At 40.0% G+C, this 12,533-nt stretch overlaps 1 protein-coding gene across 1 annotated transcript in view; it reads left to right on the top strand.

The window, feature by feature from the left end:
- TGFB2 (transforming growth factor beta 2) overlaps positions 1–10,380 on the top strand; it is a 62,937-nt gene extending 52,557 nt beyond the window's left edge. The window contains exons 3-7 of the mRNA XM_080616616.1: positions 3,580–3,712; positions 3,824–3,934; positions 6,231–6,405; positions 6,979–7,132; positions 8,957–10,380. Coding sequence (XP_080472742.1) covers positions 3,580–3,712; positions 3,824–3,934; positions 6,231–6,405; positions 6,979–7,132; positions 8,957–9,115 — 732 coding nt within the window. The 3' untranslated portion in view covers positions 9,116–10,380. The remainder of the gene's footprint in view (positions 1–3,579; positions 3,713–3,823; positions 3,935–6,230; positions 6,406–6,978; positions 7,133–8,956) is intronic.
- The last annotated feature ends 2,153 nt before the right edge of the window (positions 10,381–12,533 follow it).

Genomic DNA, 12,533 nt, shown 5'->3' with positions numbered 1-12,533 from the left:
TCTTATCTTCTACTCGCACAAGTGATTGAAGCTGTCATATCTACATGCAGATGGTGTTGGTACTCCCCCCACCCCAAAAGCCCTAGCCATCCACATCGTGAGCCATAGATACACCAAACATTTTCTGCCTCTTTAAGGGGGAGTGCATGGATAAGTGCCAGAAGGAAATGAGAGAGGATTAAAGGGGAAGTTTAGCTCAGTCTTCCTTCTCCCCTGTGGTTTTGGGTTCCCCCCCCACACACACACCCCTTGTCTTCAGTTAATATTTTTAGTGTGCTGAAAACTCTTTTGCACAAAGACCTTTTAAGCTTCATTTTCCTCCTGGAGGTACGAGTTGTTCATCAACATTTCTGATAACAGTGTTTGATGTGGTTACAATGGGCTAAGCATAAAGGTAAGGCAGTGTTTATAGGAAGGCAAAGCAATGTTTATAGATAAAGGTAATATCTCTTCTAAGACCAATCAGTGAGTTGGAAGAAGTAGACAAGCTTTCAAGCACAAAGGCTGCAAGGCACAGAAAAGGCTTTTCTTTGTTTGTTTTGGTTTTTTGCAACTATTTGATCTAGTAGAAAGAAAGTATTGGAAATACTGAAAAAGAAGTTTTTTCAGTGGGAATATATACTTGAGGGTGTATTTGAAGAGAAGGGTATGTTGCTGATGGGGAAGGTAAGACCAGAAATGTAGTGCAAAGGGCAAAGATGCAAACCAACAGGGGGAAATGGCAGAACAACCCAGAAAGGCTTATCTCATGTAATAGTTTCTGGAAGACTCACTTGAAGAACCTATTGTAGCTGTAAAAATTTATGGTGGGTTCCTACAAAGAGGACGCTTTGTTTAGCACAATGTAGAGTGCAATTGCTTCAGTGTGGATGGAAACACATAATTCAGTCTAGGAAAAAAAGTGAGGAGTCATTCATCAGATTATTTTGTGGAAACAGTAGTCTCTGAGAATGCAGCATAGGATTTTATCCTCCATTAGCTTTCTACACGTGAAGCAATATAACAGAAAAAGAAGTTAGAAATTATGACTCTAGATCGTTCTTGCTTACATGCAGTCAGGTTGTTAAGATAGTACATTGCCCTAACACCGTAAAGATACTTAGCCCAGGAGAAGGAGATTGAAGCAGAGGTGCTAATTTCATTATGTATGGCATTCATCACACTTAACAGCCTTTTGCTTATGAAACGCTAGTGCCTCTTTAACCCATGATGTCAGTTGTGGAAATTCTGCCATACTTAGTTTCTGACTTTTTAGCTCATACCTCATAATTTTCTTCCTGAACATGCAGCATAACAACATGAAGAGAAGCCTTACTTTCAGATATCATAGATACCACAGTATGGATAATATCAAGCTCTTTCAATCCACAGTGTCTATCCAGTCCCACAGTGTCCTACAATTGAGAACCCTGCAAATACTTCTCTTGTCGTTCTGTTCTTCAGTGAGGATGAATGTTCTTTTTACCACTGGATATGCGCAGTGATGATTTCTTGTACTTTTACAAATGCCTTTCATGCAGGGTGCACACTGCCAGCCCTCGACTTTGTCTTTTGGTGGCTATGGGACTGTGATAAAGACATTTTATTGTGGATACCGAGGCACAGCTGAGTCTTCAGAACATATCTTAGACCAGTTATAGTTAACATCAGGAGATTGCTCTTGTCACATTATTTGCTTTCAGATCCTTAGATCACTGCCAAAACTGAGGTATGCAGTTTCTGGAGTCTTTGGAAAGATATGACTGTGCAGAAAGGAAGAGAAATAAGCCAAGTTCTTGTGTCCCATTTGCCTCACACCCCTCCACGCCCCAACACATCTTTGCATAATGACAGCTGCATTACATCCTTAGAAACACTCGAGTTGACCTGATAAAGACCAAAGGGAAGGCAGAGTTATATTTGTACTTCAGTGGGACTTTCCCAGCATTGGTTACTGATTCTCTCATCCCTCTGGCACTTCTGAGCAGTGGTAGTCCCCTCGCTGCTGCCAGACGCTCTGTAAACAGTCGTTCAAACACTTTGTTTGAAGGTTGCCTCATAAAAAGGAGTCCCAATGTTCAGTGTTTGCGTGCCCTCAGTGTCTATTGGAGAACTCAGCATAGCCTACTAGGGGCACTTAGTACTTTTCTGGATTTGGACCAACATCTTCTCATCTCTTTTTGCTATGTATGTTGATCAGAAAGAAGTCAGAGAGTTTGTCATGCTGCTGCTGTTCTCATATGACAAATATTGTGGGAGCTGCACTGTTGGCCTTTGAAAGGTCCAGCACTCCATTGAAAGAAGTAGGGAGACTTTGCATGTTGGACAAAATTTGGCCTTTTCAGGTCTGTTTTTCTCCTTAATTATGAAAAGCCTAATTTTATCATGATGACATCATTTCACACGTCTTTTGAAATATTTTTCTTTACATGTATTACACAGTGTCACCATTGTTTTATTCCACCAGCGTTTGCTAGATGTCAGATTGGTCTGGGCTGAGAAAATAAAAGGAAACAATGAGACATTGTCAGTTACTCATTTGGAGATGGATTTGGATAGCTGAAGAGAGGAAGAACCCGAAACAATATATGAAGTTGCACATCTGGCGTGCCAGAAGTTAACAAAGTGATGTTATCGTATGGCATCTTGACTGGAGGTGACTTAATGTTGCATGGCATTCCAGCCTCCTGCATCACAAAACTGTCAACATAGTGATAACCAGGAAAACAGAAACCTGTTAGCAGCTGACAGCCTGGTTGGTTTTGTCCTAGAGTTAGGGTAAATAGTAGCAGGCTATGCTTGTATGTGCAAAGGCACTCGGTGTATTGTTCAGATAGGGGAGGACTGTGGGCATATGAAATTCTAGGCTCACAGTGCTGTGTCTTGGGTTCCTTTTGCACAGATATTTATTTTGTTGTATGCTCAGTAGGAAGCTTGGCTGAAACTTGATACAAATACAGCTGGCATCAGTGTTTGGATGAAAGCAGCATCACTTTGTTGTACAAACCTATGTGTGGCCACAGTTCATGCCAGGCCGGCTCTGCATGCCCCCAGGTTGCCTGGATGGACAATAAGTTTTCTTCTGTTTAGTGTATGACTAGTACCTGTATCAGAAAGAAGGCTGGGAGCATGAGTAAGGCAATGCCATACAGATTAGCTATGGGTGATCAGTATCTTCAGTGTACAGATACATTGTACAGGCTTTACTTTAGCATGTGATATTATGCTCTAATCAGTGTATTACTGAAGAAGGTAAAATAGCCTCTTCTAATGTTCCACTTACTATGGTCTCTTGACCACTGGTGTTGCAGGGCAAGTTTTCATGGCAGTCTTTCTGTGTGGTTTCTCTAAGAAAGGAATGTGGTGGAATGTTTGCTTGGGAGCATAAGCTGATTTCATTTATTTATGTTTTTATAACACTTACCTTTCCCCATGCACCCTAGGAAAATTCTTTCTGAAAATGTGCCCGAATGTACATCTGTTCCATAGAGGTTTGAGCTGTAATAGTTTCTTCTGCTATTTTATAATGTGGGTAGTCCATTGTAGTAAAAATCAGGTAAATGTTAACCCATAGGCCATCATATTTGTTGTTTCTTGCAGGTTCTAAAATCTAAAGAATTATCATCACCAGGACAGCGCTACATCGACAGCAAAGTAGTTAAAACAAGAGCTGAAGGAGAATGGTTGTCTTTTGATGTCACTGAGGCTGTACACGAATGGCTCCATCACAGAGGTGACAAGTGCTCTTTGCCTTCATTCCTGCCCTAACTGCTTCTCCATTAACTCAGCAGTATTTCAGGGTCATTCCATGTCTAAAAAAGCAACTTACTTTTATGTTTTGCAGACAGGAACCTTGGATTTAAGATTAGCTTACATTGTCCATGCTGCACCTTCGTGCCTTCCAATAATTATATCATCCCAAATAAAAGTGAGGAGCTTGAAGCAAGATTTGCAGGTAATGAAAGAAAAAAAACTTTTTTAAAATGTTGTGGTGCTTACTAATGAGGAAGGAAACAGCCGTTACTGCCTTGCCATATGGTATTCAGCTGATTGAAAACTTGTTCATTTAAGAATTTGAATTCTCAGCTGGTAGGACATGGTATTGAAGGCACAAGGGTAAAACTATCAGCTGAACTATTCTAAAACCAGGTGGCATGAATAAGCCATCGCCCTCCATTAAGGCAGCTTCTATGTCCTTAAGTGTCTGTATTACAGTTTGCAGCATGCACACCAGATACACTGCGGGGTGTAGGGAAGGCTGTTACACAGTAGACCATCCACTGTTGGATAGTCATGAGAAAACTTGCTGAATGTTTTCAAGGTAAACCCTTTGACTGCTGTCCATCCTAGCACTGTAGTGGTTCAAGCTTAGGACAGAAGGCTGTTGCTGGAAAGTAGAGTTAGGATGGTGTTTAGCACTCATGTAACTGCTTGCAGTAGATAGCTGTGTGAGAGTTTAAGTGTTAATTTGAGTGTTAAACACAATTAAGTGAATTTGAGTGTTAAATAGTACTCATTGTGCCAAGTTTCCAAAGTACAGGTAAGGCAGCAGCTGGTTGCTTTGCTTACAGAGCACCTTCCTTTGTCCTCACTGAGTATAGAGGGTCACAGTCTTTGTGAGTACCTGCATACGTACTTGCAGCTCTCCCACTATCTCCTGCTGCTCTTGGGTTTGTTGATTTGGGCTTTTCTCTGATCGTAGCAGTAATATTTTAAATTACTCTGAGCAATGGCATCAGTCACTTTGGGAAGAGCTCAACAGTAGGTTCTAGACATGTATAAATGTCCTACAGTGTTCTACTGCCAGTGCATTGTGGGGTTGAAGAAACAGCAATGGTATGCCTGTCTGTATGCTCCTACTTCCAGCAGTGAAAGTCTGATTTTCATGTGAAGTCAACAGAACTATGTTAGTTAATATTGATTATCTCTATATATCTATATTGGCATGTGGAATTTATTGCTAGATATTGGTATATTAGTTATACACAGTATTCTTTTATGCTGACAGTTAGCTTGGTAGAAAAAAATGGATTGAGCGGGCATTAAAAAGTAAACTGTGTGTAGTTAGGGTTATGGTTATAAGTGCTTCTTATGGACAGCAGACAAGGTGGTATGGAGTAAATATATCAAGTTCACATAAGCTCCCTTGTGTTTTTAAGCCATTAAAGTTTCAGTTTCAAAAGGGAAATGTTATTTAATTGACCATGCTGTAGTTAACCATCCACCAGTACATATAAAACTATGGCAATATTAGAACCCAAATTCTGTTTATGCAGCTCTCATTAAGTATATCATGATTCGGTTCATTTGTTTTCCAAAGATCTGGCTATATTGTTTATCAAGTATTAAGCTTTTCTAACCATTGTTTCACTGTATTGGAATTTTTCTCTAAGTAAATCCATGTATGTATGATTAAAGTCATCATGTGTATTTAAAAAGTTTTTAGTATTATATTTAGTCGCTGTAATTGCAAAATTTACAAAACCAGAAGTGTATCTTTTTAAATAACATCTGCTTCAGGAGATTAATTTTCAAAAGGGTCTTAACAACAGGCATAATGTGAGCTATGAGCTTTTGCCTGTGCCATTGCCATGTTCAAGAAGCTAGTAAGGCAGTTAGTGTTTCAAGAGAAAATACAAAATGTGAAGTCATGTACTGACACTTTAAGAAGAAATATTTTGATCAATGTTCTTGCTGTACCCATACAAACGAAGGGGCTAGAATAATTTTCTGGGGAAAATTAGTACATTTATATAAACTGGCAATGGGAGACAGAGAATTTACAAGATAATTCAGATTGAGAAAACTAATGGGATGGAATTGAGCAATGGGAAATGCAGGTGAAGTATCCAGAGCAGCTTTAATGGTGTTACAAGGTTTTCAAGGGTACATAGCTGTTAAAAGATGGGAATACTGCCCTAAGTGAAGTTGCAAAAGCATCATTGCTTTCGGGCACTTGAAACTAAGCAATGCAGAGGCAGTGATTGAAATAATCTTCTGTTACTCATTTCAACATTCTGGTAAACGTGCTGAAAGGCCATTAAATGGCTAACCAAATGTGGGAGGGCTGAACAATAGATAGCATGAGAACTGTGAATATCTTAGGGATCTTGGGTTGAAATTCACCCCCACTTGCCCAGTGAACATGCTGATGCCAGCATTTCTGAGAAACTTCTTTTTTAAGAGATGGTTTATTTAATTTGTGAAGAAAAAGCAACACAATGTTTATCACCAAAATGTATTTTTTGAAGGTATTGATGACTACACATATTCCAGTGGTGATGTGAAAGCTTTAAAGTCCAATAGGAAAAAATACAGTGGGAAGACCCCACATCTTCTGCTAATGTTATTACCCTCCTACAGACTTGAGTCGCAACAGCCCAGTCGGCGGAAGAAGCGTGCTCTAGATGCTGCCTATTGTTTTAGGTAACTATGCATCTATATTCCATATACTTACTCAGTAGTACCAGTTTGTGAGGTGTAATGCTGTTGCTTATGATGTTTCTTTACAGTTGGCATGTATACAGAGCTTGCACCCTCATTTGTGGACGCACGGGGTCTATGTGCAGCAGGTATCTGCCCAGCAGTCTCCAGTCTCACAGAGACAGTGGCAGATGGGAAAGGTTGTGGCCTTAGAAAGCAGAAGCTGAGTTCTATCTGGGATGATTCCCAGACTCATCAGCCCCATAATGACAGCCAAATTATCGCCTCTGTTCTGCTCACCTACTTAGAGAGGCCACTTAGTAGAACCTGGAGAAAAACACTGGTCCTCCAGGGAAACCATTAGCTATGTCTGTATAAACAAGTCCTGCCGTGTCTCAGCATTCGATTTCAGTTACAGTATAAGCTACTGTTTATATGATTTGTTTGTGAGTTCTTGGGACTCAGACCTGCCTGCCTGCAAAGCATCGTTCAGGGAGCAAGGAACTGGATTATCTTTATTATTCCCTGTGTTGTCTTTGTTATGACTGATGTGTTTATCTGCGTTTTATTTCCCAGGAACGTGCAGGATAATTGCTGTCTGCGTCCACTTTATATTGACTTCAAGAGGGATCTTGGCTGGAAATGGATTCATGAACCTAAAGGATATCATGCTAATTTCTGTGCAGGAGCCTGCCCATATTTATGGAGTTCAGATACTCAGCACAGCAGAGTAAGTAATATTTTTTCTATATTTTAGCTTCTATTTTATAACTGCAGGGTGAACTATGTTTCTAGGACTGACTTCAGCACCAGTGCCCAAAGCTTGTATTTATTGTGCCAGCAACTAAGAATGATGAAATGTGGCCATTTAGAGTGACTTCAGATGACCTCGAGCTAGCATTGAAGCAGTAGGAATGTAGTGGCCTCGAGTTTTTATGTTCTTAATGTATTCACTGATACAACATGTAGGTGGATTGGATGCTTCTGGGGAGCATGAGGTTGCTGTAGCTTTAGGAGGCTGCGTGAGAAGGGACCTTTGATGATGGAGAATGAGTGGAAGATGGCACAATAAGTTTGGTCAGCAAGGACACTGAGGGAAGCATTATTAGAGTAACAAAAGGGCTGAGTCATACTACCTAGTTACCACCTACTATGACCTTTCGTTGAATTTCATAAAAATGTACTGATAGATGTACTTCTTTTACTCCAAAATACATATTCATTTTTGTCCTGAAAACTTATATGCAAAGGAGGAACCTTGTATCTGGGATACTGTCATAGTCATCTGAGATAGGACTTCTTATTGTAGGGATTAGATGTAGTATTTTAGCCAACTACCTTAGGATGAGTAGTACTCTGCTGAGAAGTGCTTTTTTCTCTCAACTGTCAATAAGGATGTCTAGACAGTAAATGCAAGAGGCAGACTTATGCACCACAGTTGTCATAAAGCAAGAATTTCACCCTCAGGTCCACATTAAGAATGATGTCTTCTTTTTTCAAGCCTCCCTTAAAATACGAGATCAAAGTCAGCCAGCAGGGAAAACTCTTCGTGTCCAATGGGCAGTTTGTTTTCCCTTTGTGTATAAAGCCATGGTAGCATGTTCATCCTGAGCTTACAGACTCAGGTATAGATATCCTTTGTAGCTGTCACTGGCTGTGGCATTGTACTATTAACAATATCAGCAGGCAGAGGTATAAATTAAATAAGTATGTTTCCGTGCTGGTGTGGAGTAGTAGTGTACACGTTTTGGAGCAGCACTTGTTTTTAAAGGAAAGAGGAAGAATAACTGTCATGGTCACAAATATGTGGTTTGGATAGTTGCCCAAGGAGTCAGAAGTTGCTTAATAAAGTAGTTAGTGTTGCTGTCCTGAACAGATCTTCTGTCTCTCTAAGCTGGAAATGTTGTGTTGAAGTTCTAGGAAAAGGTCACTTGGTGTTTGGCAAACACATTAATGGCATCCTCAGAAATACCTATGCATCATCAGTGGGTAGCCCTGCGTACTTCCCTTGCAGAGAACCATGTATATGAATCCAACGTGACATAAAGCACCAGTGCTGCTAACTTCACCACAGCTGGATCTCAACAGGAGTAACCGCAGCTTGAGTCCTGATGCTTGCAGGGTGGCATTAAATGAAGTCAGGAAGAGCAGAGCTTCTGCTCTGATGGGCTCTCTTCTCCCTTTGCTGCACTTGTAAAGTCAAAATCCTGTAACAGCAAATGGCAGTCTGAAGACACAGATAAAAACAATCCAGTTTTTCTTTCCGTATCAATACAGTGTGTGTGTTTATTCAAAGGGCTATGCTTTCAAGGCAGGCTCCAGGCATGAGGTTTAAGATTATGGATAAAAACTTAGGAAACTCAGGCAGATCGTGACATCAGATTGAACAGAAGAATCATAAAATATGTTAAAATCCAGGAATCTTCATACTGCTTCCGCTGGGATTTCTTTCAGGCACTGTGGGAGGAAGCGATGCAGGAAGGAATTTTCTCCTCAGTGACGGGAAGGCATATGAGGTAGCTGTCTTAAATCTCTCTGTTTTCCTTTCTCCTAGGTACTCAGCTTATATAACACCATAAATCCAGAAGCTTCTGCCTCTCCATGCTGTGTGTCCCAGGATTTGGAACCTCTCACCATCCTCTACTACATTGGCAAAACACCCAAAATCGAACAGCTGTCCAACATGATCGTAAAGTCTTGCAAGTGCAGCTAAAGAATACCCCTGAAACAGTGTGATGTGTGTGTATTATAACCAAGGAAAAACAGAAAGAGAGAGGGAGAAGGAAAGAAAGACAAATGAAAACCCAGGTTCATCAGTGTTAAAAAAAAAAAAAAAAACCAAAAAAAGAAGAAAAAAAGTGGTACTAGACTGAACTGTTTGAGAGTTTGTTTTGTTTTTGTTTTTAAACTGGCATCCGAAGCAAAACATTGAAGGCCTTTATCCTACATTTCACCTACACATAGCGTGAGATAGACAAGAAGCAAAGTTAAAGGAAAAAAAAAAAGAAACCTTCAAAAAATAAACACTGGAAGAAATCTGTTAGTGTTACTATGTGAAAGAAAAAAAAACAGGAAAATCCCATGAAGTGGAGTTGCTGTATCTGTCCCGTGCCTTACTTGATCTCTCTGTATTGTTACGCAATAGGCATCCTACCCATTCCTCTTAGTTGTAGAGTTAACAGTGCATTATTTATTTGTGTGTAAAAACTATCAAATGAACATTTCAGTATCACCAGTGGAAAAAAAGAAAACCAGCCAATGAGGACAAAGTGGAGACCAAATAAACTGCCAGAAATGCATATTAAAGCCTAAAGGAACACGAGCTCAAACAAATCAGAAAAGTAATGGTTAGTTTAGTTCCATTAAAATAGAAATCAGTTATTATTGAGAAACTCTGCCTTTAAAATACCTGATTTTCCATGCCAGCTGCCTAGAGAGGCTTCTTGTAAGGTCTCGAACCCTTGTTTTAAATACTGAATAATTTACTAATAAAGGACACTGTTTCAGTCTCAAAAACAAGTCTATAAGATTTTTTTTTTTTTTACTGTAAATGATTTAAAATGTCAGTTTAGTAAACCAGTGAAATATTTAACATGTACTGGTCTAATCTTCAGACCTTAATATGTTGCTGTATAGCTATGCTATGGGATTTTTTTTGTTCTTTTGGTATATGTAACCATACCTAGAGTATTACAATAGGTGGGTAGTAAAAGCCAGCTTAATTGGAAACATATCTGTAGATCTCTATTTGTAAACTATTAAAAAAATAAGTACTTTATGTGTAATGTGTAAATTTTCACCGTATTTTTGTACTCTGTAATACTGTCAGCTCTCATGAGTTTGAATTTGAATTTGGGGCTCTTTTTGATCACTCAGAATCATGTGTTTCCCTCTAGCTGGCCAGTATGAGTAGAGTCCCTATATTTTGACTTGCACTACAAATACATGTTTTATAATAATTGCTATCCATGTGCTTTGTATATTGTTCATCATTATGACATAAGCTACCTGACTCCATTTGTTTTTCTGTTTTATAAAAAGGATGAATTAAAGCAGTCTCTCCCCTCTCCCCCCATTCCCCTCCTTCCTCAGTTGTTCCCATTTATAACACTTGGAATCACAATGCGGTTCGGATTCCTTGACCTTCTTATTTCATTTCGGCTATAGACATTCAAACAGATGGGCAGGGAGCGAGATGTTGCAAGAAGAGATGTCCCAGCCTGGCTGAAGCGAGGCGAAACCTTGCAGGGAATGACATTCACCACTGTGCAGAAGGCTGGTAGGAAGCATCTTGACGCAGCTATGCTGCGAGTGGGATCAGTTTGTGGTCAGAGGCTATGTCCTTGGCATTGCACACAGCAGGGACTTGTCCCTGCAGTTAGTCTGTGGGACTGATCCTGCTCCTGCTGCAGGGAACAGAGATTTGCCTTTAACTTGGCACGGCAGGCCCCTATAGGCTATCGGTGTGTGAGGATTTGCAGGATCAGACCCGTGATTTTTGCAAGTTTGCCAATTTTTGTTTTTCAATTCAGTTCACATTTAAAAGCGTCTTTTAAAAACTAATAAAAAAGGAACTTGGGGTTCCCAGGATTTGGTTGTTACACAGGTTTAAATATTATAGGAGTAAAAAAGCAAAAAAGAAAAAGTTCCATGTTTAAAGCTCATTTAAAAAAAGCTCCAACCTAAATTAGCACAAAACATCTTGAAAAAGGCACATCCAGTTCATTTCACATGACAAATGGGTTTTGCACAGCAGAGCTGGAAAACCACGTTAGAAACATACTACTTGGATGAGAAGGACTTTTTCTGTCATTGACCCAAGCGGTGTCAGGAGGACATTCCTGAGCTTGATGTTGTCAGCTCCAGTTTTGAGAAGTGCAGCATTCCTTGGCTTCAGCAGAACACTGCTGCAAAGCTGAAGGACCACAGTAGCTTGCATACACACGGCTCCTCGGGACTTCAGGAGAGCCTGTACTTATGGCTTAGATGGAAACATAGCCCCACAGATGATCTAATCCCACCCGTTGACTCAGCGCAGAGGAGGAGGTATGTTAGACTTCTGATTTATTTAGTGAGTTGAGATGAACAAGTGAAAAAATGTGTCCTGCTAACACTTGCTTGAGCCAAACTTACTCCAGTGAGAAGATGCACTGAACTCAGTGAAACTCCTCAGGGTAGGAAATACTCTGGATTTTGCTGGATACGGCAGCAAAATTAGTTTTATCAGGTTCAGTACGAGAACTGTGTTTTTGTTGGACAGGAAAGGAGACAAGGATGAACGCGTTTTACAGAACATAAAGATGTTTTTGCAATTCCCTGTGATGGGAATGCAGCTCGAAATAAGTTTTGAAGCTTGAAAATGTGGAATAGGAGATAGTGTAGTTGTCCAACTATACTCACTATGCGCTGGACGCAGCTGAAAATTTCGGTTTGGGTTTAGAGTTTTGCTCTAAATTTAAGTATAAAACTTTATTTCTCCAAGTCATTACCCCAAGAGCAAATACTTTTTATTTTTACTTCTTTTTTTCCTCAAAATGCACTGATGGTATTTGAAATACTCTATTATAAAGCTCCTACTTTTTGTTTGATTTTTTGTTCATTAGGCATGTATTTCCCTTTGATTACCGAGGATGTTAGGCCTGATCCTACAATGTGCAGAACTCATGGGTGAAACTCCCCTCTACAGAGTTGGTTAATGTGAGTGCTAAGCACCACTCAGGTCTGATGTTACTCCCCTTGGATGATACTGAGATGGATCTGCAACAGGGCTCTGTGGTAGGGGTCTTACCATGAAGAATTGCCACTGTCTAAGCAAAGTCCCTGAGAACTGGTGGGAAATGTTCAGTACCTGGAAAGATGGGATCCAAGGGGTTGACTAGGGCTGAGAGGGAATCTTAGCACTTAGCTGGGTGGGGTAGGACAGCCTTTTTTATGTGTTTAGCATGAATACAATTGTACGGTTGGCATGGTTTAAAGGAAAAAAAACCCAAGGAACTTAAAGGACAGCTGTGTTGTACTTTGGTGATCGATTACTCTGTATTTTAACACATTGTATGTCTGTTTTTGTGGTGCTCTAGTGGTAAATAAATTATTTCAATTACATGCTGATGTTGCTTTCATATGGTAGTGTT

Source organism: Psittacula echo, assembly GCF_963264785.1.
Source record: "Psittacula echo genome assembly, chromosome: 4".
NCBI lineage: Eukaryota > Metazoa > Chordata > Aves > Psittaciformes > Psittacidae > Psittacula > Psittacula echo.
This window is presented reverse-complemented; position numbering and strand designations above follow the sequence as displayed.